Source organism: Paralichthys olivaceus, chromosome 19, assembly GCF_024713975.1.
Source record: "Paralichthys olivaceus isolate ysfri-2021 chromosome 19, ASM2471397v2, whole genome shotgun sequence".
NCBI lineage: Eukaryota > Metazoa > Chordata > Actinopteri > Pleuronectiformes > Paralichthyidae > Paralichthys > Paralichthys olivaceus.
The window spans coordinates 12,538,132-12,560,292 of record NC_091111.1 but is presented as its reverse complement, the minus strand read 5'-3'; the positions used below and the strand labels follow the sequence as shown (position 1 = coordinate 12,560,292).

At 42.7% G+C, this 22,161-nt stretch overlaps 1 protein-coding gene across 2 annotated transcripts in view; it reads left to right on the top strand.

Moving 5' to 3' along the window:
- Nucleotides 1-22,161, top strand: part of usta (uronyl 2-sulfotransferase a) — a 49,464-nt gene that overhangs the window by 16,663 nt on the left and 10,640 nt on the right. Inside the window, exons 2-4 of one of the 2 annotated variants that reach the window (XM_069515479.1) lie at nucleotides 5,789-5,905; nucleotides 12,116-12,159; nucleotides 17,551-17,706. In XM_069515479.1, coding sequence (XP_069371580.1) covers nucleotides 5,789-5,905; nucleotides 12,116-12,159; nucleotides 17,551-17,706 — 317 coding nt within the window. The remainder of the gene's footprint in view (nucleotides 1-5,788; nucleotides 5,906-12,115; nucleotides 12,160-17,550; nucleotides 17,707-22,161) is intronic. The other variant, XM_020097724.2, reaches the window with a different exon arrangement.

The following is a 22,161-nucleotide window of genomic DNA, read 5'->3' as shown; positions in this document are numbered from 1 at the left end:
AGTGTGTAGGACTTAGTGGCATCTAGTGGTCAGGGTGCAGATTGCAACGAACAGAAGGCCCCCTCCCCTCACCCTTTTCTTCCCAAGCATGTAGGAGAACCTACGGTGGCTTTCAGGTAACGTCACAATTAAACATAATTATAAATGTTATTTTCTATTTGTTCTAATAGATTCCCTGAAATCCTAGTCACTGAAGTTCTCCTCTTTTTCAACCACATGTGTTTCACACATGGCAAATGCACTTCATTTGGCACCTGATGAGGGAAGGGGAAAAGCAGCAAGTTGTGTGTGTGCGTGTGTTTGTGTGTGTGGAGTTTAAGAGGGCGCAACGATGATGTCATGGGGTACAAGGTGGTCTGCTACAGACGCACATCCTGTGGCTTCTGGTAATGGGCACTGTAAAATGTCCTTGCACACTCACGCACACAAAACACATGCATGCACTTCTCTCTTCTATTTTTTTCCTCACGTGCACACACGCCATTGAAAGTAAACAAATCCAAATCTCTCCCTTTTCCTTGTTTTCTCCCTCATGCAATCAAATGTGCAGATATCGCCACACATACTCCTCCTATCAGTTTTTGTTCGGTCTTCCACATTTCACACATGTTCACATATGCTGGAATAACTGAGCACAAAACAAGGGAGTGGCAGGGTCCCAGTCCAGCAGTGGTTTAACCTGGCACTGACCAGAGCTGCAGTCCAAGATGGAGCCTGACAGCCGTTTCCGTCAAATGAGTATTTATGTAGCAGACATGGAGGCCAGGGCTCTGCCACCATCTCCTGTGTAATTAGTGAGAGTTTTGGGGTTTTGCAGATTCTACTTTTACATGTGAATGCACATGCGTGCACAAAGACACAGCACATACATGTAATTTGCAAGCATTTTGTGCATGCACATACCGCAATTTTAAATGCATAACTCGCTAAAGCTTTTTAAATTCACCAAATTATGAGGATTTCAGAAACACTCATGCGGTTATGTACAAGCAGCAGCACTCTGGCACATACACTGCATCTGCACACCACTTGCTCTGCATGGAAAACAGTTGAAGGTGGAGAGGGAGCGTCATGGTTTGGCCGACTTTAATTCCCCCCAAGTAGTAATTAGGTAAGAAAATATGATTATGATGATGATGTATAAGTCAAATTAAGCAAAGCAATTACCTGATTAAAATAAATCAGCTTTTGAAAATTTGTGGAAAACTAACTCTGGCATTTGGGCAAGATCTATCTTTAGCTAGTGCTGGCCTGACTTCAGCTCTGATTTCCTGTCAGCGATGGTTAGAAGCATTTTGTTTCAGATGCTGGCACCTGACTCTTTCAGTCAGTTCACGGTGAATGTGGCTATTTAGGAAATTTCCATCTCTGCAGTTATGTTTGGGATTTACTGCAGAGGCAACTTTCCTACTTTATTTCATGTTTGTTTTCTCCAGTTTTTGCACCTTTGCATATTTATTTTTTAATGACACAGAAGCTCAAATTATTCTGCATCTACCCGACTATTATTTCCATGACTATTTATCAATTCTGGCTCAAATAATTTAGCATTTATTATTTCTTGTTATTAGTTTCTAATACCACAGTAAATCCATGTATTGGTTCCTTTTTGGTCGCAGAGAGGAAAATTGGACTTGCATAAAAACAATGATTTACCTTAACATATTACTTTTAGATTAAGAAGCATTTTATATATTTCAGTGCAATTGCATAAAATATGTATTGATACCATAATAATCCAATTCATTGCTCCTATGGCTTTTCTAATTGACAGCCAGTAATACTACCTGACCTTTATGTGTGGCAGTAATATACCTCATGTCTGGAATGGATCGTCTCTGTGCTGAAATCACACCGACATGCAGCCTTATAAAGGTCTATTGTTGAGGCCCATGAGAAAAGTAGCACACAGTGGACCACAGTCACACATTGTGTGGAGCTCTTGCATTTCTCCCCTCCGTGAAAATATTTTATGACATGGCTTCGGTTCTATCAGGGCCATCCATAAAGCTATTACAACCCACGTTGGACTCTGGTTTCTGGTTCCATTCCATCATCTCACTGTGCATCACTTCTCGGTCTCCTTCTGTCCTTCATTATCTCACTTTTTACTGTCTGTTTCCTGCCATCTCTTTCTCTCTCTCTCTCTCTCCATCAGCCTGTCTTCACTCTTCCTTCTCTCATCTGTCCCTCACTCTAGTGTGAGACCTAGCACCACACAGGCTCTCTTTATGCAGTCTGTTTGTTCTGCAGCGCCGTCCCCGCTGCGCTCGCTGGTGAGAAAAGTCTGACGGGGACTTCTGCTGCTTCTGCTGCCGCTACAGGGACAGAGATTATCTGTTAGATTGAAGACTTAAGGATTTATAATCAATAGCTCTGCTGCGTCTCAGTGTTTGACACACACATGGTCGACACATACACACATGGACACGCACATTGTGACAATTAAGTCCCTTCCACAGCTGGACGAGTCCCCTGAGCCAACACTCCCTGTCTGGAAGCAATAACATTCCATCCTGCACCATAGCCAGTATGCCTCTTAATCTTCATTGTCATGAGTTATAGTTTCTCATCGTAATGACGTTGGCACATTAGAGATGTAAAATTCCGATTCCAATTCTCCAGTGATGTTTCAGAAAATTCTTAGTAAAAAAGAGTTTTAAGTTTGGATCCAAGCCGACCAGCTACGAGATGAATCATGACCCTAAAACATTTGATTCCGAGCAAAACCAATATTAGAAAAATGGAAAAAAGTTAAAGGTACAAGAGTGAAGAAACTATGATCCCTTTGCAACGACTTCCATCGCGCTTCTTCTTGAATTTAACCTCATCTCTAAAAAACAACAGTGGCTTCTATGTGGTAAACGTAATGTAATTATATTTATTTCATGTGTGTGTTCATGTACATCTACAGTAAGCTACTGTGTCTGTGCGCACATAAATCTGTGCTTCCTGGTTGAATCATCATTAGTCTCTGTTGAGGGGATTTCAGGGCATTGAGGATGTTCCAGCAGCCAAACGGTGCCATTTATCTTCCTTCTTCTACAGAGGACTCACAAACTGATTTGATAACTATTTGTTCCTGTTTCCCTCTCGCTGTCCTCCACACTCACCCTCTCTGTCTCTCTGCCTCTCTGCCCTGTCTTTACCTCTTTTCATTTCCTCACTGTGCACTGCAGCAGATGCTTTTCCTGAATCTAATTCTTGTGTCACATGACGGACCCAGAGGAATTCTGGTGCTCCGTAGGAATTCCCTGTTTTCTTCTGATCCCTCCTTCAAATGTTACTCCTATTTTTTTTTTAAACTTCCCTCTGTTGCCCCCATTCTGCCTCTTTCCTCTTGTCCATCCAGAACTGACCCCCACAGACTCCCACAGGGTCCCACTGGGGGTTCACAGTTGATTTACAAAGCACGCCACAGACGTTCTGCGAGTGTGCACGGCCATTTGTCTCTCCACATGTATGTTGTTTTCTTAAGTGTATACAAAACCACAAAGGACAACTGAGACAGCAGAAAGGAAATAGTTTAACTCTGCTGGAAATGCACCTTAAAAATGAGCTTGATTTACATTAAAAGATTGACAGCACTCATGTTTACATGCTAAATATAAAGCTGCACAATGACTGCTCACTAAATTGAAGCCAGAATGTCTCGATTGCCACCTGGTGGCCTAATTTCTAGATAGAAGGAGGAAGTGAAGACGTATTGTTAAGTCTATGGAAACCACGTAGGTTAGCCTGAGCTATAAGCACATCTAAATCTAATAAATGAGCTTCAGAGGCAAATTTTCTAACAGGCCTTTTACCAGTGTTTACAGTCTGGGCACTCAGCTTACTGTCTCCATCTCACAGACATGAGAGTGGTATTGATTCAACTCAACAAAAAAGGCCAAGTGCATTTCCCGAAAATGTCAAATTTATTTCTTTGAGCTCATTCTAGTCTGTAGCCTCATTCAGGCTCCTCACACATGTGATGTGTGTTTCATATGTGTGTCTTGGCAGTGGGGTTAAAGACTGCTGCTCTGTGCTGCAGTGACGGACCAGAGTGCAGTGCAGGGCTCTCTCAGTGGCTACATGCACATCCAAGCATGAAACCTTACACAAGCAGATAGCAGACGCTCACTGTGAAGTCGGGGAAATTCAAGACTTATGAAGTATGTTTGCTTCCATTTGGAAGATTTAAGGTTATTTTGGTCGCTGAGAGCAGCAGTTTCTCTCCATCACTGTTCACAAAGGCAGCTTTTTTTAGTGGAGGAGGAGCGGAAAAAAACCTCACCATCATGACAGAGCAGCAGGAAATCCAAATACATGTTAAGATTGGGTTCACCAACACAATATCTGGTTTGATGATGATTGTGCAGAGAGGCGTGGTGCACACACACCCAGCCCTTCATGTTTATCTATAGCATGCTTCATTTGTGACTCAGCAGAATCACCACTGTCTTAAAAACAAGGGTGGCAGATGTTTACAGTTTCCACGAGCAGCTGTTGTCTGTTTTCACTCGACATTTTCACGATGAAAGGATTTGTAATCACACATTGTTTTTTCTATTTGTGTCTTTCCAACTCCTCTGGCCTTGTCTTTGCTGATGGTTACATCTCAAAACATGCAGGAGGTGCTTCTTGAGGAAATGTTCCTTCCTTCTGTCGCTGTTAAAAAGTTAATCAGATACTTGCGGTATGTTTCACAGGGAAGGCACCTCCCTGACCTGCACTGACTGGTGCAGACGCCACGAGGATACGAAAGGCGCTATAATGGAGGATATAATGGGAGAAAACAGGAACAGGCTTCAGAGTACTAAATCATTGTTAGCTGCAAAAAAACTCTGTCAAAACCTGATTTAGATTGGTTGAGACCGTGCCAGGGGACTGGGATTGTAAACAAGCGACTGAAGCAGGGTGTTTTTTCCAGCTTTTACTCAGGCAGAGCCTTCTGTTCCCACTGTAGACAAAGCCAAAGTGCATTGCACTAAGAGCAGTCTGTCAAGATGCTGTGAAGAAACACTGGTATAAACAACAACAGTTTTTTCAACAGTTGGTATTTTATTTTATCTTGATTTCAAATGCCAAGACCAACCACCATTGTATATAACAGTAGATTTATACTTAGATTAAGTACAAAAGTTTAGTTTTTCGAGGGTGACGAGAGTTTATCGCCTATTTTACAGATACAGTTTAAATCAACAATTAATTTGACATCCTTTTTTTTTTTTAAATGTATTTTAATGTAGCGACAACATCTTGCTGGTGTTACATCTCACAACAAGACACACAACTTCATTTATTCTCTTAAACCATGTATTCCCAGTGGTGTATGGCACAGATTTAACCTGTGTGTGTGTGTATTTTCTATTTATGTGTTTTCCACATCTGGCGTGTTTTGTGATCTGGTGTTCAACAACAGAGGCAGAGTAGTTGCCCAGCTGTGGTTGTTTTTAATGGGTTTGCTGCTGTTGTTTGTTTTTGTTGTTGTTGTCACACGCGTAATTATTTATATCTTGAAATGCTCAGAAATGCCATGGATTTCGTTTTTTCAACTTTGAGTCAAAACATATTTTTCATGGTAATTTACATTTTCAGCCAAAACAAAGGTTCACCACAATAACATCCTTTCATTAAATGTTGTATACTTATTGTGTAGCTTCTTTTCTTTCATATGTTAGCATCTTTCATTATTGTGTGTGTGTCTGAAACCCTCCCCATGGATATTGCTATTTTTACCAAATTTTCTTCATCAGATAAAAACTTAAAGACTTAAAAGGTCCCCTCCATTTCAATTCTTTTGTAGGAGTGTGTGGGAAAAATCTCTGGTCAGTCAAAATGCCCAGCGGCAGGCTCTTTATCCATAAGGACAGGCTAGCGAGACAGCTGGTGTCGTGCCCACATGTCCACAACCAGAGACGAGGTATGTAAAAAAAACTAAGAACTGTACAAGCACTTTGCTGCTCTTTAAAACAAAAGGAAGTGCAGAAATAGCTGACGGAGCAGGCGGCTTACCAGAAATCCCTGCCAGCATCACATCAACAAGCAATATTTTCTGTTCCTGACGTTTAGCAACACAATGCCCTGCAAAGGTAAAGGAAGAGCAGGGTTCATCGCATCACTTCCTCACTAGTGGACGAGTGATTAATTCTACTTTGACTTCATGGCGTCAGACGTCCGTTAGGGTTTTAAACCGTTTGCCGTCTTCATGGCTCATTTCTTCATTTCAAAGCGGAACCTGATTTCCAGAGTCAGTGACCGCATGCTGGATTGAGTGGGGTCACGCAAGCACAAGATTAAGATGTGTTTGTGTCGAAATCAGTGCACAGGAAATGGAAAAGTTCCGGTGGCCCTAAGAGTAGGTCACAGTGTACTTTACTCATCTTTATTAAATGTATTACTTTGTGTAGCATGCACCTATAGAGCTGTCCCTGCTCTGTGCTGTGATGTTTGAGTCCGATGGGGATCCGGGGCCACGGGGCTCGGTGAAGGTGATGTTCTCCCGCTCCTCTCGTTGTCGCCTCGCATGCATGAACAACCTCATTTGATTTGATGCAATTTGCTTGTCCTCGTTCAGTCTCATTGATTCCTTCTCCCCTTCAAGTTTTGAGACATCAAATGACTCCGCTGGGGTCCTGTACACTGATTTACTTCATCAGGTGTGAAATCTACTGATGGTTTGAAAGTGACTGTTCAAAGAAATGCACTAGTGGCTAAATACATGACCGATCATCCGTCATCTGACATAATATCCTAGATTTGAATCAGTTCTTTACATCAAAGTGTGTCCATCATGAATGTCTACCTTAGATGTTCTGGCTTGTCATATGGCATCTTCATCAGCCGCAGCACTAGTTCAGCCCATGACTGGTTGAAAATGATGCAGGCATTCACATGGATGATTTCCTCGCAAATCGGATGAGTCACCCTGTTTCCTCAGTTCTTCACTGAAGCAGTGGAAATGATTAAGAATTTCGTTTTCTGCAAAGTCTGTCTTTTATTTTTGGCTTTATGGGCATTTAGCGGTGCAGCCACTTGAGTCAACACTGCTTTGCTCCAGTTCAGTGGTACATCCCAAGCAGTATGCATGGTAGCAACAACTACTGTCCACAAATACCACTATGACAGTCACCCTGAAGTCCCCTGTACATACGATCTGTACGCATGTATGTTCTTACAGATACAGCAACCCAAAATTTCAGGGCACCAAAAAGTCCACAAATTAGCGTCCCTCCCTGCCAGGCTTGGGTCATGTGGCACCTGCAATAACACAGCAGAGCGACAGAAACCTGTCTCACCATTGTTGACTGAGGGGTGTTGTGGAGCTGGGCGTAAGAGGGTGGAGACCCTGACCCTTTAGTTTAACTCTCTTCTGTAATTACGTAGATGGGTGGAGCTATGGGTCTTAATAGAGGGCCACTCCTACACTCCAAATCAAAGGGTAGGGTAACCACACACACACACACACACACACACACACACACACACACTCACATTCACAGACAAACAGTAAAGCATGTATGTAACCCATTCACACTGACTGTTTGCATATGCTCTCTATTATGTCTCTTATGTTTAGTAAAGAGCGTAACTACAGACATGGTCTAAGTTTAGCTGGGTGTGTTTGACACAGTTATGTAATTGTCTACTGCAGCGAACACTCATATCTATCTATTCAAACTCTTCCACATGTTTTCCTTCCTCTACTCTCTCCACCATACTCTCTTTATCCCTGCAGCACTGTCAGTAAGGACATGAAGCAAACACCAACCTTTGATACTCTCATTTCCGTCTGTGGTACATAAAGAAACTACGGCAGGATGCGGTCAAGGAGGAGAAAGTTCAGTCTTCACAGACTGAAAATCGTGCAATCTCCTCTCACATACTTGCAGAACATTCCATGGCAGCGGCTCTGAAACCTTCCATCTTTTGCTCGGGAGTCGTGTCCCACAGCAAAGCGAAAGGCCCCTCTGACTTCAGCCCTGCTCCCGTCCTCTTGGCGCTCCGCTCAACAGCCATTCCTGTGTGGTTTTCCGCTCCCACCTCGGCCTATTCTGGGATGTGTTCTTTCCTAAGCTCTACTTAGCTCGGTCGCCAATTTCACAAAGCAAATGAAACGGTCTGCGCTCTAAATGCATGTTTATGAAGTTTCTGAACTTACTGTAGCATTCCTGACGCAGGCCAACACCAAGGGGAGAATTCCACATGGAGGAATTATTCTGGAATGGTCAAAGCCTGGTCTGGAAATGTAGATAGAAATCTATGACATATTGATATTTTCATCACTTACATATCTCTGTTTTCTCCATCCCAGAGAATCTATCTGTACGGAATATTTCCAATGTTCTATTCATTAACACACCACTGTTTCATTTGTTGGAAAAACAACCATCCGATGATAATCACAGTATTACTATTCAAAATGAAAAAGTAAAGGAAATCAGATTGAGCGACTGAGCAAAAACCTGCAATAGCTAATGAGGGCGATCTGCAGAAGCGTCATCAAAATAAGACTTGTCTCCCGTGACAGGTGGAATTGTAACGGTATGAGTGCCTGTTATTTTTCTTTTATTATCAACGCAAAACATGTATTATTTATTCTGAAGTCGCCACTCACACATCATGTGTTTAAACACCAAGTGTGTGGTCCTGCGTCTCGACTGGATCGTACAGCAAGTGCCTTTTACTCATGAACAAAAGATAAAAAATCAGTTAACTCTGTCGTTATGTCAGCGGTCTCCCACATCTTTAAAATCTAATTTGAAAACCCTCTAGTGTTCATCAGGCGTAATTCAGCAACATCAAATGACTCCGTTTTCACTAGAGAAAAAGAAATTGAGTCAACTAATGAGGTGACTAATTGATGTGGGTGTTAATTTGCTTTAACAAGATACTGGACAGGGACAGCGGATATACTTGTGTGTGCATATGTGTGTGCATATGTGTGTGTGTGTGTGTGTGTGTGTGTGTGTGTGCGTGTGCGTGTGTGTGTGTGTGTGCGCGTGTGTGTGTGTGTGTGTGTTAGATTAGGTTTGACTATAATGTTTAATTGAATGCTTAAGCTAATGCATGATTCACAGTCATCATTTTGTCCACATATTAAAGTTATGGATGATTTATTGCTGTGTTGTGTATTTTATTGTCCTAAAACTTGTGGGAAAATCTTTGTTTGTGCGTCTTCAACAGATTTTGACTAATTAGTTCCTGTTGTGTTTTTGAACCATGCAGAGAAAAAAGCAATCATGACAATAATCAGCTTCTCAGTTTCACAGTTTGTTCTGCTGAATAAATCACTCGGCTGAAGATCTCAGCTTGAGGACGTATAGTATTAACACCAGAAAATCATGAGGTGTTGATTTCAGAGACTTCCAATTATGCAGATCAAAGTTTTTCTTTCTTACACAATTTTCTGAATCCGGCAAAGACAAATCTGTTCTGGTGGTAGGAGGGACGTCCACTTACAAATTGGTGTCATCAGTACACGGCAGAGATTGTATCTAACAGCACCACAGTTCTTTTCATGTTAATTATACATGTCGTTCATTTTGCATTATTGATAAGAAAATTGTGCATCAGAACGGTCACAGAGGCGTTCTTAATGAGAGGCAAGTTCATGGATCTTGTGACTAGGTAATCCAATTAACCGATCAGCTACATGCTGATGCATATACACACACACTCCAGTTAGTTTCTACCCTAGTCTCACACACACACACACAGGATACCATACAATACAACTTGAGGATGTGTTCAAAGGGAGCAATGACCTTCATTTAATTTGTGAATTCTTCCTGAACTTCTCAAGGGGGCCCTTTGCCCTCCCCCACTTAAGCATTTCTCTACTTGACCTTTCATGACCCGTGGTTTTTTCTTGACAGGATGCAAACACACGGGTGAGGAAACAATGAAAAGTCAACATGAAGTGGCAAAGTCATGTGTTGAGGCGCCAAAAGCCACCAGAACACCAGGATGGATAATTATGTATCAACCATACAAACTTGTGTGCGTGTGTAGGTCATTTGCTGTCCCCTCAGGTTGTGTCACGTTGTTATATTGTGTGACTTCCTCGTGTGCTGTTTTCTGTTGGTTGCCGGGATTTTTTTTCCTCGTTCGATTGCCAGTTTGTGGTCACTGAGCCGAAGCTTGATAGGATCTGTCTGTGCTTTCTCTCTCTGACAAGTTAGAGGTCTTCTGCCAATTTATAATCTCTGTTCAGAGACAGATAACGTTTGGCTTTTAGTGTTTCAAATAGGTTTCTTTACTTAGTGTTATACTCTGACAGGTGTCTGGAAAGCAGTGTTGTCGTGACACTGGTCAGGGTACTCATCGGCGCCTGGGTCCTGAATGAAGGACGTCTGGAGGCTGCTTAAAATAATGAGTTTAATCTTATATTATCTCTTGATTGTATTTAAAGTTCTTGTAGCTTCTTCTTTTATATTCACTGCCATGTGGAGATTCCTGGTGTTATGGTTATACATAGGTTTGTATTGTTTTTATAACAATTGTGTGACTTCATTTGTGTGCACATGCAGTGTAAAGAAACAGGTAAAGAGTTAAACGAGCATTCTTGTGAATTCAGTGGAGGATGTTAAGATGTAGAGTGAAGTCGCCATTGCAGCCACAGAGTATGATGTGAATTTAAATGGGCTTAGTGTCATTTATGGAATCCAGATATTTCTTAGTCAAGCCAAAGTCCCATTAGAGCCTCGTCCTCCTCATCGACCTCTAACAGGGGATCAGGGGGACATTGAGGTAGAAGAGTACAGTATAATGTACAGTGGCTGAGTTAATTTTCCTCTCTCTCTCTGTAGTGGGGGTGGAGGGCAGCTGTCAGCCTTTACGAGCCTCGTGCCCTGGAAAAAATTTGTTCCAATCCTCCATCAAAAAAAAAAAAAAACGCTAATGAGAAGCACACACGGGAGGTGGGGAGGGGTAGGAGGTCAGAGTGGGTCAGTGGGGAGCGGTTGTCTGTGATGGATGACGGAGGAAGGCACAGAGATGTTTGCCTCTCTGCATCCTCGCCCTGCCATGACCTGGAGTGCCTCAGAGAGGAGCTGCAAACACATGCCCTCGACTCTCTTTCGGCATTCCTCGGGAAAACTGTGTGAAGTCATGAAAGAGAGACTGAGACAGATGCTCAGAAAGAGAGAGTGTGAAAAAAAAGCTCCTGGGGTTGGGCAAAGTGCAGCTGTGTCGGTATTTATACACCCAGCGCCTGATGAATTAATAAGCCACAATATGAAGCCACATACAGAAACTGTGTGTGTGTCTGTGTGTGTGTGTGTGTGTGTTTGAGAGATTTTGCAGCAGAGCCGAGCTGAGGCAGATTGGATCAGTGTAAGGCTAATTACTCAAAGCGTACACACCACTATCTAAAGTATAAACACTACTTCCAAAGTTGCACAACACACTTCCAGCTCAAAGGATATATGTGGGAAATGAATGTGTGTGTGGGCGTGTGCATGTGTGTGTGTGTGTGTGTCCATGCGACATATCTTGCATTTCTTGTGTTGGCTCACATTTCAGACACACAAAGAGAGTCTGTTCTGTTATGTAGTATTTCCTCTCTTTATAGCGTTATTCCCCCTATGCTGTCCAATTTGTCTCTCCCTCTCTCTCTCTCTCTGGGCGTACCACCTGAAGGTTGTAAATGTGATGGGAAGTGATGCGTCTCTGTGTGTCTGGACGGGCAGCCAAAGAAAAAGTCCGCTGTGTTGAGGCCCGAGCTTGGATTTAGGGAAGCGGGGGCACAGGCACCCTCAGTGTGGAGCAGCGTTGAATGACCCCCATTATTTCCACATAAAACAGCTTCACATGCAGGGTTGGATATATATATATATTGTATAAATGGGCTGCAGCACTCGTAATGACATGGTCTCGCTAAGTGGGAGAGCTACACTGTTTTCTTTGGGTGGCAGGAGATGGAGGGTGAGGGTGAGGGGGCCGTTGTTGTGCCGAGGTCTCGAGGTGAATTATGTTTTTCACACAGCAGTGAAAACTTACCTACTTCATTGTGCTACTATGACCTAACTGGTTTTGAACATAATTCATTAATGTGGTTAGTGACTCTTTCAGCCAAGTAGTTGATTATTGGTCATATTTCATAACCCTAATACATATACTCCTTTTGCAGGTGAATCCACGTACCTGGATGACCACGGACCCACTGTTCCAAGAGTAAGTATTTCCTTTTTCATCAGTATCTCTCTCTCTCTCTCTCTGATGTGCTGCCCTGTGTTTCCTAAGCCAGTTCAGTCCAGTCAGGATAAGGGTTAGGTCTGTGTAAAGGAGCTGCTTACAAACTCACTCTAAATAGCAACTAGACTCGGCTTTAGTGCTACAGTAATGCTCTGAGCAGTTTCTCACACACACACACACACACACACACACACACACACACACACACACACACAGGAGCCTTGTGTTCATCCAGCTGCACGACTATCTCTCCTCTCTGCTCTGACAGCTGCTTTCTTCCTCCGTCCGACCCTTGTTCATTATCTCGTCCTTTAATCAATCACCACCTCATTTTCACCTCATTTCCAACCTATTTAATCCTCCTCCTCTTTTTTGTACTTTTCAGTTTTGTCTCAAGGAGTCAATGATCGTAGCATTTAGCACATACCTAACGTTAGACTTGCAGGTTTGTTTGTGGCCGTCATGAGCAGCTGTTTGGATTCAGTTGCAGCGGGTCACATGACGGCTTTATTGCAGAGTTATGTGTTTACTTTGAAAAGCCTGTTCTGGCCACCAAGCCAAACCAAGTAACCACAGTGCTTGTTCCACACAGATAACAGTGGAGTGTTATTTAGATGAACCAAACCATGCTGGACATCACTGGAATTTGATACCACCATTATCTTTCAGGGAAAATCACCGTCTGAAACAAACTTTTATTTTGAACTTAACATGTCCCACTTTACTTCTCAGTCTCACTTTACTTCTGTAAGTTGCCAAACTTTTTCCTACAGTGCCTGCAATGATTTAATGAAAATAAAGTTAAATAAATCTAAATTGATTTCCATTCCCTGCTGCAGATAAAGTTGGGAGTGCAGCAGCTTGACTGTGTCCTGAGGCGACTGACTTCTGAATATTTACATTGTTATACAAACACAGAAGCTCTGGAATTAATTTTGACTCCGAATAGTGGGATTTTAATGGAGGAGGAAAGTCTCCAAGAAGCACAAGGGAGTGATAAAGATTAATTGACTTGCAGGGTTTTTTAGTGTTTGAATAAAACATGTTCCTCTGAAATTGTTGTTTCATAATTAAAGAATAGTGCTGTGTGTCAAAAGCAGAGATGTACTCAGTGTAAAACTGAGTTGTTAAAAATTGTTGATACATTCATCTGGATTTCATTCAGGTAAATACCAGAGTTTCACCACAATAAGCTTCACGAGCAGCAGCAAGCTGTGTTTCCTTCACAGAGGAGGTTTTGTTTTCATTAGTGTTCGTTGTTGTGGTTGTGAGCAGCATTACGTAAAAACTACTGAACCGATTTCCATTGAACTTGGTAGAAGGATGCTGTATGAGTCAGGGAAAAACCCATTCAATTTTTGCTGTGTATGGATTTTTTAGCACTTTATTTAACATTATGAGATGGTGTTTTTTGACATTTTTACCATCATCAGATTTGTTTTGGGAACTGAAATTTGGTGCAGCTTTATTGAGTTTAAGGGGATTTAGACTTGTCAGAATTATGGGCTCTAATATTCTAGTTTAATATTCTTTTTTACCTCCGGTTTCATGGCCACCCCATCAAGTTCCCAAGTTTGAAATCAATAAACTCTTCTGTCTTCTCTGTCCTTTCCCTCTGGCTCTTTCACATAACGTTTGACTGCTGCAGCTACATTATCTTTTCAGACATTACTAACTACACACAGCCTCCATTGACACCGACTATAGGCTGAGGCATTGATGATACATCAGCTGCTCCCATCCCGTCTCATCTTCCAGACAGAAGATGCCGGTGCCTCGTCTGTGTCAAACGCTTCACCAGCCACATCTCTCATTATCATTTTGTTTGAGAATGTTTCTGCAGAGGGGTGGTGGCGTTACATGTGCACACTGAGGCCTGGGCTTCTGGTAAATGTAGGGAAAGATTAGAAAGTGAGTTGAAAGCTCAACATAAATGAGAGCGCGTGGAAAAACCACAGAGCTCTCAGAATAAAGTTTTAAGAGGCTTTATGTGTATGGAAGCAGTTGCAAGAATGTCTGCATTTTTATATATATGTTTTTAAATATATCTTTTTATAAGGAACATTTTCTGACATGTTTTTGTTCATTTCTTAATTGCACTACACACGAAACTGTTTCTAGCCACAATAGATTAAATTTTGTCTGTGCATTAACATTCTTGAGGCAATGTCAGGAGATGTGTTTTCATTACCTCAGCTAAGGAGGATGTTGTCACCCCCTGTCCGTTTGTTTGTTGGTTAGTTAGTTTGTTTTCACTTTCACTTTAACAGCGTTTAAGATCTTTAAAATAAATCAGTTATTTTTCCATATCCAATGAAATCAAAAGGCAAAAACAAAGACATTTGCACTGAAATATTAAAATGCACTAATAAGCAAGACAGAATATGTCCTTGTGATGTCAGTTTCCCATTTTCTTTCAAGCAATGAAAATGAATTCATCTTAATTGACAAAAAATGCACTCGCATGGAAACTACAGACTCTCGCTCCTTCTGCGGGTGGGAGCAGAGACGAACTGATAGAAAATGAATAACAGGAAATGCTGAGAATCTGCACTGTACCCTGACTGAAACCTTAACATGCTGTTCTCCACTCAGCATGGGATGAGCAGTTCACAGTCGAGAGCGATGAACCCAGAGTAGGGTTTAACTCAAACCAGAAGAGTGTCGTTTCCCAGGCAGAGCGCAGGTTAGCGGTGCTGGTGTGGTTTTCCAGGACCTGCAGGAGGAAGATGGATGAGTGTGTGCGAGGTGGTCGCGATGTGTGCAAACCAGGACATGCTCTGAAACTTGCTGTTATACGATTGAAAGTAGGATTCAGCTCGCTCTCTTCAGAGACGGGTGGTCAGGCCACTAGACAGAGGCAATCATTTGCGTATGTTTGTTGAACTAATATCATATCTGAAAATGTCTCAAAGCAGCATGAAGGTTGTGGTGCAGGGTGTTAAAATAGACTTGAAGATAGAAGTGGAGGAGAGCGGGAGAGAGAGAGTAAAGGTGCAGGACGACTTGTGTCGGTCAGAGTCGACTTGGTTTTGGCTCGCCACCATCAGATCTGTAAATACCACAACAACAGCCTGACTCTCGGGAGTAGGAGCGCCCAGTTCAGACACGGTGGAAAACAGCGCTGTTACACAATCGTTTTTTTTTAATGCTGTGGATGGACTAATGACACAATCATGTGCCGACACTGCAAACATTTCTCACAGCGTGCATCAGAAGCCTAAGATCTTTTGGAAACAACAACAGTGAGAGATTGTCCTGTCGGTGATATCAGTGCTGGCTGGACTTTTGATGGCAACTCTGATGTTTATCTTGTATTATACAACACCAGACTATTAAGCAGTGGTGGAGGCAGAACTAAATAGATGAAAATGTACTCAAGGAAATGTAGCGCAATAGCTCTTCTTCTTGAATAGAAGTACGTTTTTGCTTTAAAGTATACTTAAAGTAATAAAACTTGAAGGGTGTGGCCTATTCCCTCATGAAATGATGCCTCCTATATTCGGTTTAATACAAGAGTAGTAGAGATTCTGTCATAATAAAAAATGCTGCAGATGATTCCACTGAAAACACTTGAATCTTCATATTATAGCTGTGTCTCCATTTGTTGTGTTTCCACTTAACCAGTGATGCTGCTGTCTGCCACATTGTGAAACGCTAAGATGTCTGTATTTACTTTGAAACACTGAGGAATGTTGCATCATTTCCCAAAACTGGGTGAAATTACAAACGCTGACCAGTAGTTTATTTCTTTTTTCTTTTTGAACGCCATTAGAGTCTAATCTACAAAAGTGCTCTTATCGATTAGAATGTGGAAAAAGAAACACAAGGGAGAATTTTTAAATTTTTTTAATAAGAAACGCTTGGCCGATGATGTTCCAGCGAGTGACACGAGCTGAAGCACATCTGTCAACAAAACTTGTAGAAGCTTGTATAAGCACGTATTTCACTTGGAAATTATTTTTACCAGTTCACACTGCTTCCTCCCGGGGAAACTGCACACACGTGCATCTTGTGTCAAACCAAGTTCAGCCTCTAATGACATCCAGGTAAACCCTGTGATTCTGGGAAAAGCAAGCCGGAAATGGGATTACGGGAAAAGAAGACAGTGATGACCTGTCATGAGATAAATAGTCATACCTCTCTTCCCTGCTGTTTGTCTTCCAAATCGCTCCTCTTCTTCTTCCCCCTTTTTCTTTCTTGAATCAAGAAGTCCATTGCTGTTTTGAGGCTGTTCTTGGGTGAGATAGGAACAAATCAGCCTGTGTGTGTGTGTGTGAGCCCTGACGTTAACTAAATGTGAACGCACTTTAAATCACAGTCGAGGGAGAAACAAGCAGTTTGGAGGTCAAATTCATCCTGTAAAAGTCAGTGAAGCCAATCAGTCGTTCACTCACCTAGAAAACGATCCAAATTGTTCATAAACTCGCCGACCCCCCCATGAGCCAATTAACCGGTTGGTTCAGTCACTCAGACCCCTGCGCCCCTGGGAAAAAGTTCAATGACTATTCCATGCTGAGAATTCATCGCTGCTGCATTCCCCCCTCCCCCCAGTCTTATTTACTGGAAGGCAGAAGAAGAAGAAGGGGAAATGTTTTCAACAGAAGGGATCTTTCTTTGCTATGTGGGAGAAACAATCTTCCAAATGTCAATTAAGAGAACTTAAAGTCTTCTTCTCTCCCATTAATTAATTTAACTGCTCTCCATTTATTGTCGCTCTTGCTCGCTCGGTAAATTCGCTCGGATAGTCTTCATTCTTTTGGGGGGGGGGCGGCACACTTCTGCAAACCTCATGGGCCCTCAGGGGTAATTGCCAAATTAGTGCATTCTTGCTGCCCTTGTGCTAAAAATGAGTTTCATTGAATTTGGATGTCATCCCCAAATTCTTCTTTCCTACAAACATGAGATTTACATAACAAATCAGTGTTTACACAATCGCATCCACTTCTTTTCAGGGTCTGAATCATGCTTCTTGTTTAACTGGTGACTCATGAGGTGTGTGTGTGTGTTGCGCACTAAAAAGTTGCGTCATTATCACTTGCTGAAGTCACCGCAGTCTGACTCATGGAGCTGAGAAGAGCAGAGAAAACGAAAGAATGCATGCTGTGTGTGTGTGTGTGTGTGTGTGTGTGTGTTAGTGTGTGTGTGTGTGTGGTCAGGTCAACAGAGGGCAGCCCTAGAGAGACTTTTAACAGAGGTCAAAAGCTAAAGAAAGAGACAGTCAGATAACTGAGATTTTAACCTCGTATATTCCTCTTGGTTTCCCTTCCAACACTTTGTGACTCCACTCTTCCTGTGTTCAAAAAATGCACTATGATAACAACGCACTTCAGCAACATTTGTATAACATGTTTGCGTGTGTGTTTGCAGGTCCTCCCGTTCCCCAGCCAGGTGGTCTACAACCGCGTGGGGAAGTGCGGCAGCCGGACGGTGGTCATCTTACTGAGGCTACTGGCTGAGAAACACCAGTTCAACCTGGTCTCCTCTGACATCCACAATAAAACGCGCCTCACGAAACATGAACAGGTACGGCCAACGAGATGATGGTAACAGTTCAATGAATGGGAGGGTGTGGTCTTTTCATGACCTTTCGTCTTTAATCAGTGGTTTGATCGACATGAAAATAAAGAAATCTTGTTACACATAACACGTTTTCAGACATGAATGCCGGAAAATGTTTGTCCTTCACATTTAAGGAGTGCAGCAGGAGATTGTCTCGGTCAGACGTGTTCAGAACATTCAGGTGAGAGGTGGCGCCTGCATGCAGGAGGCAGGACGTGACGTTTGAATTTTTGCTGTGGAAATCAAGCATTTTCTCTGGAATCTCAACGTCTTTCCGCATTCAACACTTTATGCATTAATCATCTCTGTAAAATACATAATAACGCTCAGCCGGGCTTAAACCTCTGAACTTTAATTTTAACAATCAGATTTAAAGCAGATGGCTGCTGTAAAAAGTCCAAACTGAAGGTAACACTTAGCGTATGTAGGGAAAAAGCATATTCGATTTCTATTGTGCTCTTAACTCTGAGGTTGCAGTGAACACGACAGCAGCAGGCACTCGTACTGTTTGTCTTTCACTCAGGGTGAAAAAAAGGATGAGGAACCTCCTTTATTATTTCCTGGAATATCTGGAGGACATGAGCGTTGGCTTTGTAGAGGGAAAACTGCTTAAAAAAGAAAAATAGAGAGACAAAGAGGTGCCAGTGGGAATGCCAACGCAAATGCTAATGAGTATAAAGCATATCTACACTCCTCATTTTAGCGACTGAGCACTCTTAATCTTTCTCTTCTGACTCTTCCCACAAACCCCACAGATTTTTTAAATATTCATTAAATAAACACAACGGAAGTGAAGAATTTTCCAACTGCATTGGAAAAGGATTTTGTGCGTGTTGATGAAAACATGACCAGATGACTTGGGCTCAGCACTTTGGGAGCAACTGTGAGCTGTGCTGAGGTGTATTCAGTGGAAACACCACAATGAGCAGACATTGTTCATTGTTTAAATGTTGCTCATTCAAACTTTACTTGCATGTAGGTCGAGGATTGGAAGTATAGTCATCCATCCCTTGTCTTCCACTTCATTAAGATTGGGTCACAGAGGGAGTCAGCCAAGTAGGGTATTCCAGACTTCCCTCTACAGAGCCAAACTTTCCAGCAGGTTCTTGGCCACCTCCTGGTTTGGCGTCCCCGGTAAACCTGTAACAGAAGGCACCTGGATCTCTGTTCGACCGGTAAATTACAAGCTTTGCCTTGTTCTCAGTTCCCTCTTCACCATGGTCTGGTACAACGATGCAACGCCAGCATTATTGCTGATGCTGCACCGACCCACTTGTCCCGCTCTCCATCTTCCCCTCACTCGTAAACAAGAACCATGGCCTCTTGGAGTATAATCAGTACAAAGCAAATATTAAAGATTCTCATAATGTGCACCTTTTAAACCAATAATGTTCCATCATGTTGTCTTTTACTATCTGCACAAATGGACCTCAGTCTAAACTGTCCATAATTGGGTGGAGTTTGTTGAGGAAATGGGGTTTTAACTATCTTATATATTTGTGAGTTTTATCTGTTACCGTGCATCACATAGATCAGTAAACTTAAAACGCAATATTTTCCTTTGAAATGTTATCTAATACAAAAAAGTAGTATACGCAGAAAGACGTGTGCACTTCTAAGCTGTGTGTAACTGCTTGAGGTGTCTGTAACATTTGCTTCCTCACATACACTCCTGTCATTGACATTTCCCATTAACGCAACGTATCACCGGGGTGAGAAAGTGACTAACTGTTTGTGTGGGAGTAATGCACCGATGACTCACATCCTCACATCGCGCTATATTGACAGGATCCTTGTGGGATAAGCTGCTGCTAACAGTTTGTGAACGGTCAGCAGGAGCTAAAAATGTGCAGGCCATTACTGACCGATTTGATGTAAATGTTTAGAGTCAATATTGAAACAGCTTCTTGTTTACTCATTCATCAAAACCCTGAATCGCTGGCTGCACACACAGTGGCAGAACACCATTACACTCATTCATTTTCTGGACATAAAACATCTCTGTGAATGGTCCCAAGCAGCGCTCCTCAGAAACAGTGTGCATTCCAGTGTCTGTGCAAGGGGGCCAGGTTTAAAGAGTGTACGTCTGTGCTTGTGTCTGTGAGTGATTCTGTGTCTGTCTTCGTGTAGTTCTCTGCGTGTTGACTTATGCAGATTCAGACGTGCGTCACCTAAGTTTAGAAATGCTGTTCTCATCAGCCGTGGTTATGGCTCAGGGGTACAGTTAGTGGACCATCTTCCTGCCCGCTCTCCCAGTTGTCCACTAATGGGTTTGCCCGGGGTTGATGTCTTGTTTGTGGTTTGCCCAAAAAGAGGAGGTGCCTCGCTTGGAACTTCTTGGAACTTTGCAGTGACCCATCTGTACCTTTCAGCACTGGGGAAACGAGCTTAGTGGGATAGAGAAGTTTAAGACATTTCCTGAAAACTGGGGAAAAAAAAAAAGACCCTCAGGGACAGAAAGACAGCATCTTCATTGTTGGTATGTCTGTGTTAATGTGGGATTCTGTGGCCTCCAAAAATATGAACCAGCAGACAGATGCTCTGCAGCCGTGGACCATGTGTTTATCTGCATCACTCAGCCACAGATACACAAACTGCAAAAAGTGTCTGGGCCCATATAAGCAAATACTCTATTTACTTCTTACCCTGAAGCATCTCAACAGCTTCACTGAAATAGACATGAACTGAGGTCTGGGCATTTTCCAGACATTATTTGAGAGTCTACATCAGTTGCTCCAGACATTTTCTGCAACTTTTTTTGCCCGTAAAATATCCTGAAAATGTTTATGAATGAGCCCATGTGAGAAGATTCACAGTAAATGAGAGGAGGTGTTAATGACGTTTCTAACACACAACAAACGCATAACTGGAAGAATACAAGTATCTCAGGGTTCTATGAGATTTGAGAGCATTTGCGAAAAAAGCCAGCACTGAAATTCTCTAACAAGTTGCAAGGTTGGCAAGTGATTACGGCTCTTCGCAGGCGCCACCTCTCATCTGAACGTTCCCGACATTTCCCCGTTGTTGCAAATGGATCTGACCTGGACCGTCTTCTGCAGTGTTCTTCATACGTTAAAGGGAAACCCCTGAAAAAGTCTGGTCCAAATTTTTCTGGACATTTTCCGGAGTATATGTCTGAAAGTGGATTTAGAAGCTGATTTTGGTCACTTACCAAATATTCAATTGGAGTCTGTAGGGTCGGCCCAAGCGGTTATGGCACAAACACTGAGACAAACCCAGTTATTCAGACTGAATGTATTTATTTTTTAGTTGCAGCTTAATTCCCCCTGCAGCAATATTTACAGTGCAGGCCTGATTTTAAAGAAAATAAGGACAGATGGAAAAATATAAATATTTAAAGAAAATAATACTGGTAACAAAACTACAAAAATAAAAAGTCAAACTCCCAAAAAAAGGGAGATTACACTTGGTGCACACAAAATAATATTCTCTTTTATATAACAAACTTACCAAACACCCATGTGGCTCCATATAAGTTCTCAAAACCAATTCAAACAGGATTGTTCCACTGACACTCAACCCCCCCCCTCCAACTCTTCCATACTTGGTGCCTTCCCCCCGGGGTAACCCCTGTTCATAATCAGATGGTACCCTCCAGCACAGGTTTGGCACTTCCGGGTTTGACAGCGGAGCTCACGTGCAGCAGAGAGGAGGCAGGTGACAAACAATCCTCGGTCTTTAGAAATCAATCAAGAGTTTAATGTGAGGACACGAGCCTAACCCGAGACCTGGAGTCTGACCGCCATGTTTGTCTCTACAGGTGTCGGTTGTTCAGGCTCATTGGTTTTTCAATGCGACTCATAGAAACAAAGTTGAGTGCGGGGTCAGAGCTCTTTATATACAGTCTGTGGGTCAGAGCTGTGTTCTGTGGTTGTTGCTCCTTTTCCTCCGCTTCCCTTTCTGAACCCTGTGAGGACACCGCGGGGGCTTAGGGGGAGACGGGGGTCGGGGAGGTGGCAGGTATGCCAGGAATCTCAGACTGTCCTCCACCACCTTCCCTCTGTCTCCCTGCAGCCCTGCTTGGTAAACGGGGGGGGGGGCACATGCATCAAATGTGCTCAGCGTCTGCACGTCGACCTGAGTGGGGGTGGGGGGGCATCAGAGGTTAGCTCTTGGCTAATTGGTCTCGACTAATGGGTGAGAGTTTATTCTCAGTCTGAACTTCTTTTTAAAATGGATTGCTGCAGACAGAGTGCGGACTGGGTGGTGGAATAAAGTGTGCAGCACTAATGAAAGTTTTTGAATTTACACTGTGCAGCAGGAGACGTCCACAGAAAGTGCAAGCAGAGCGAGTGGAAATCTACTGAGTTTATAGAGGAGAGGGAGGGTGTGAAGCCTGAATCTGACTGGGGCCTCAGATTAACTGCCCTGTGTACATAAACAAGTATACATATTACT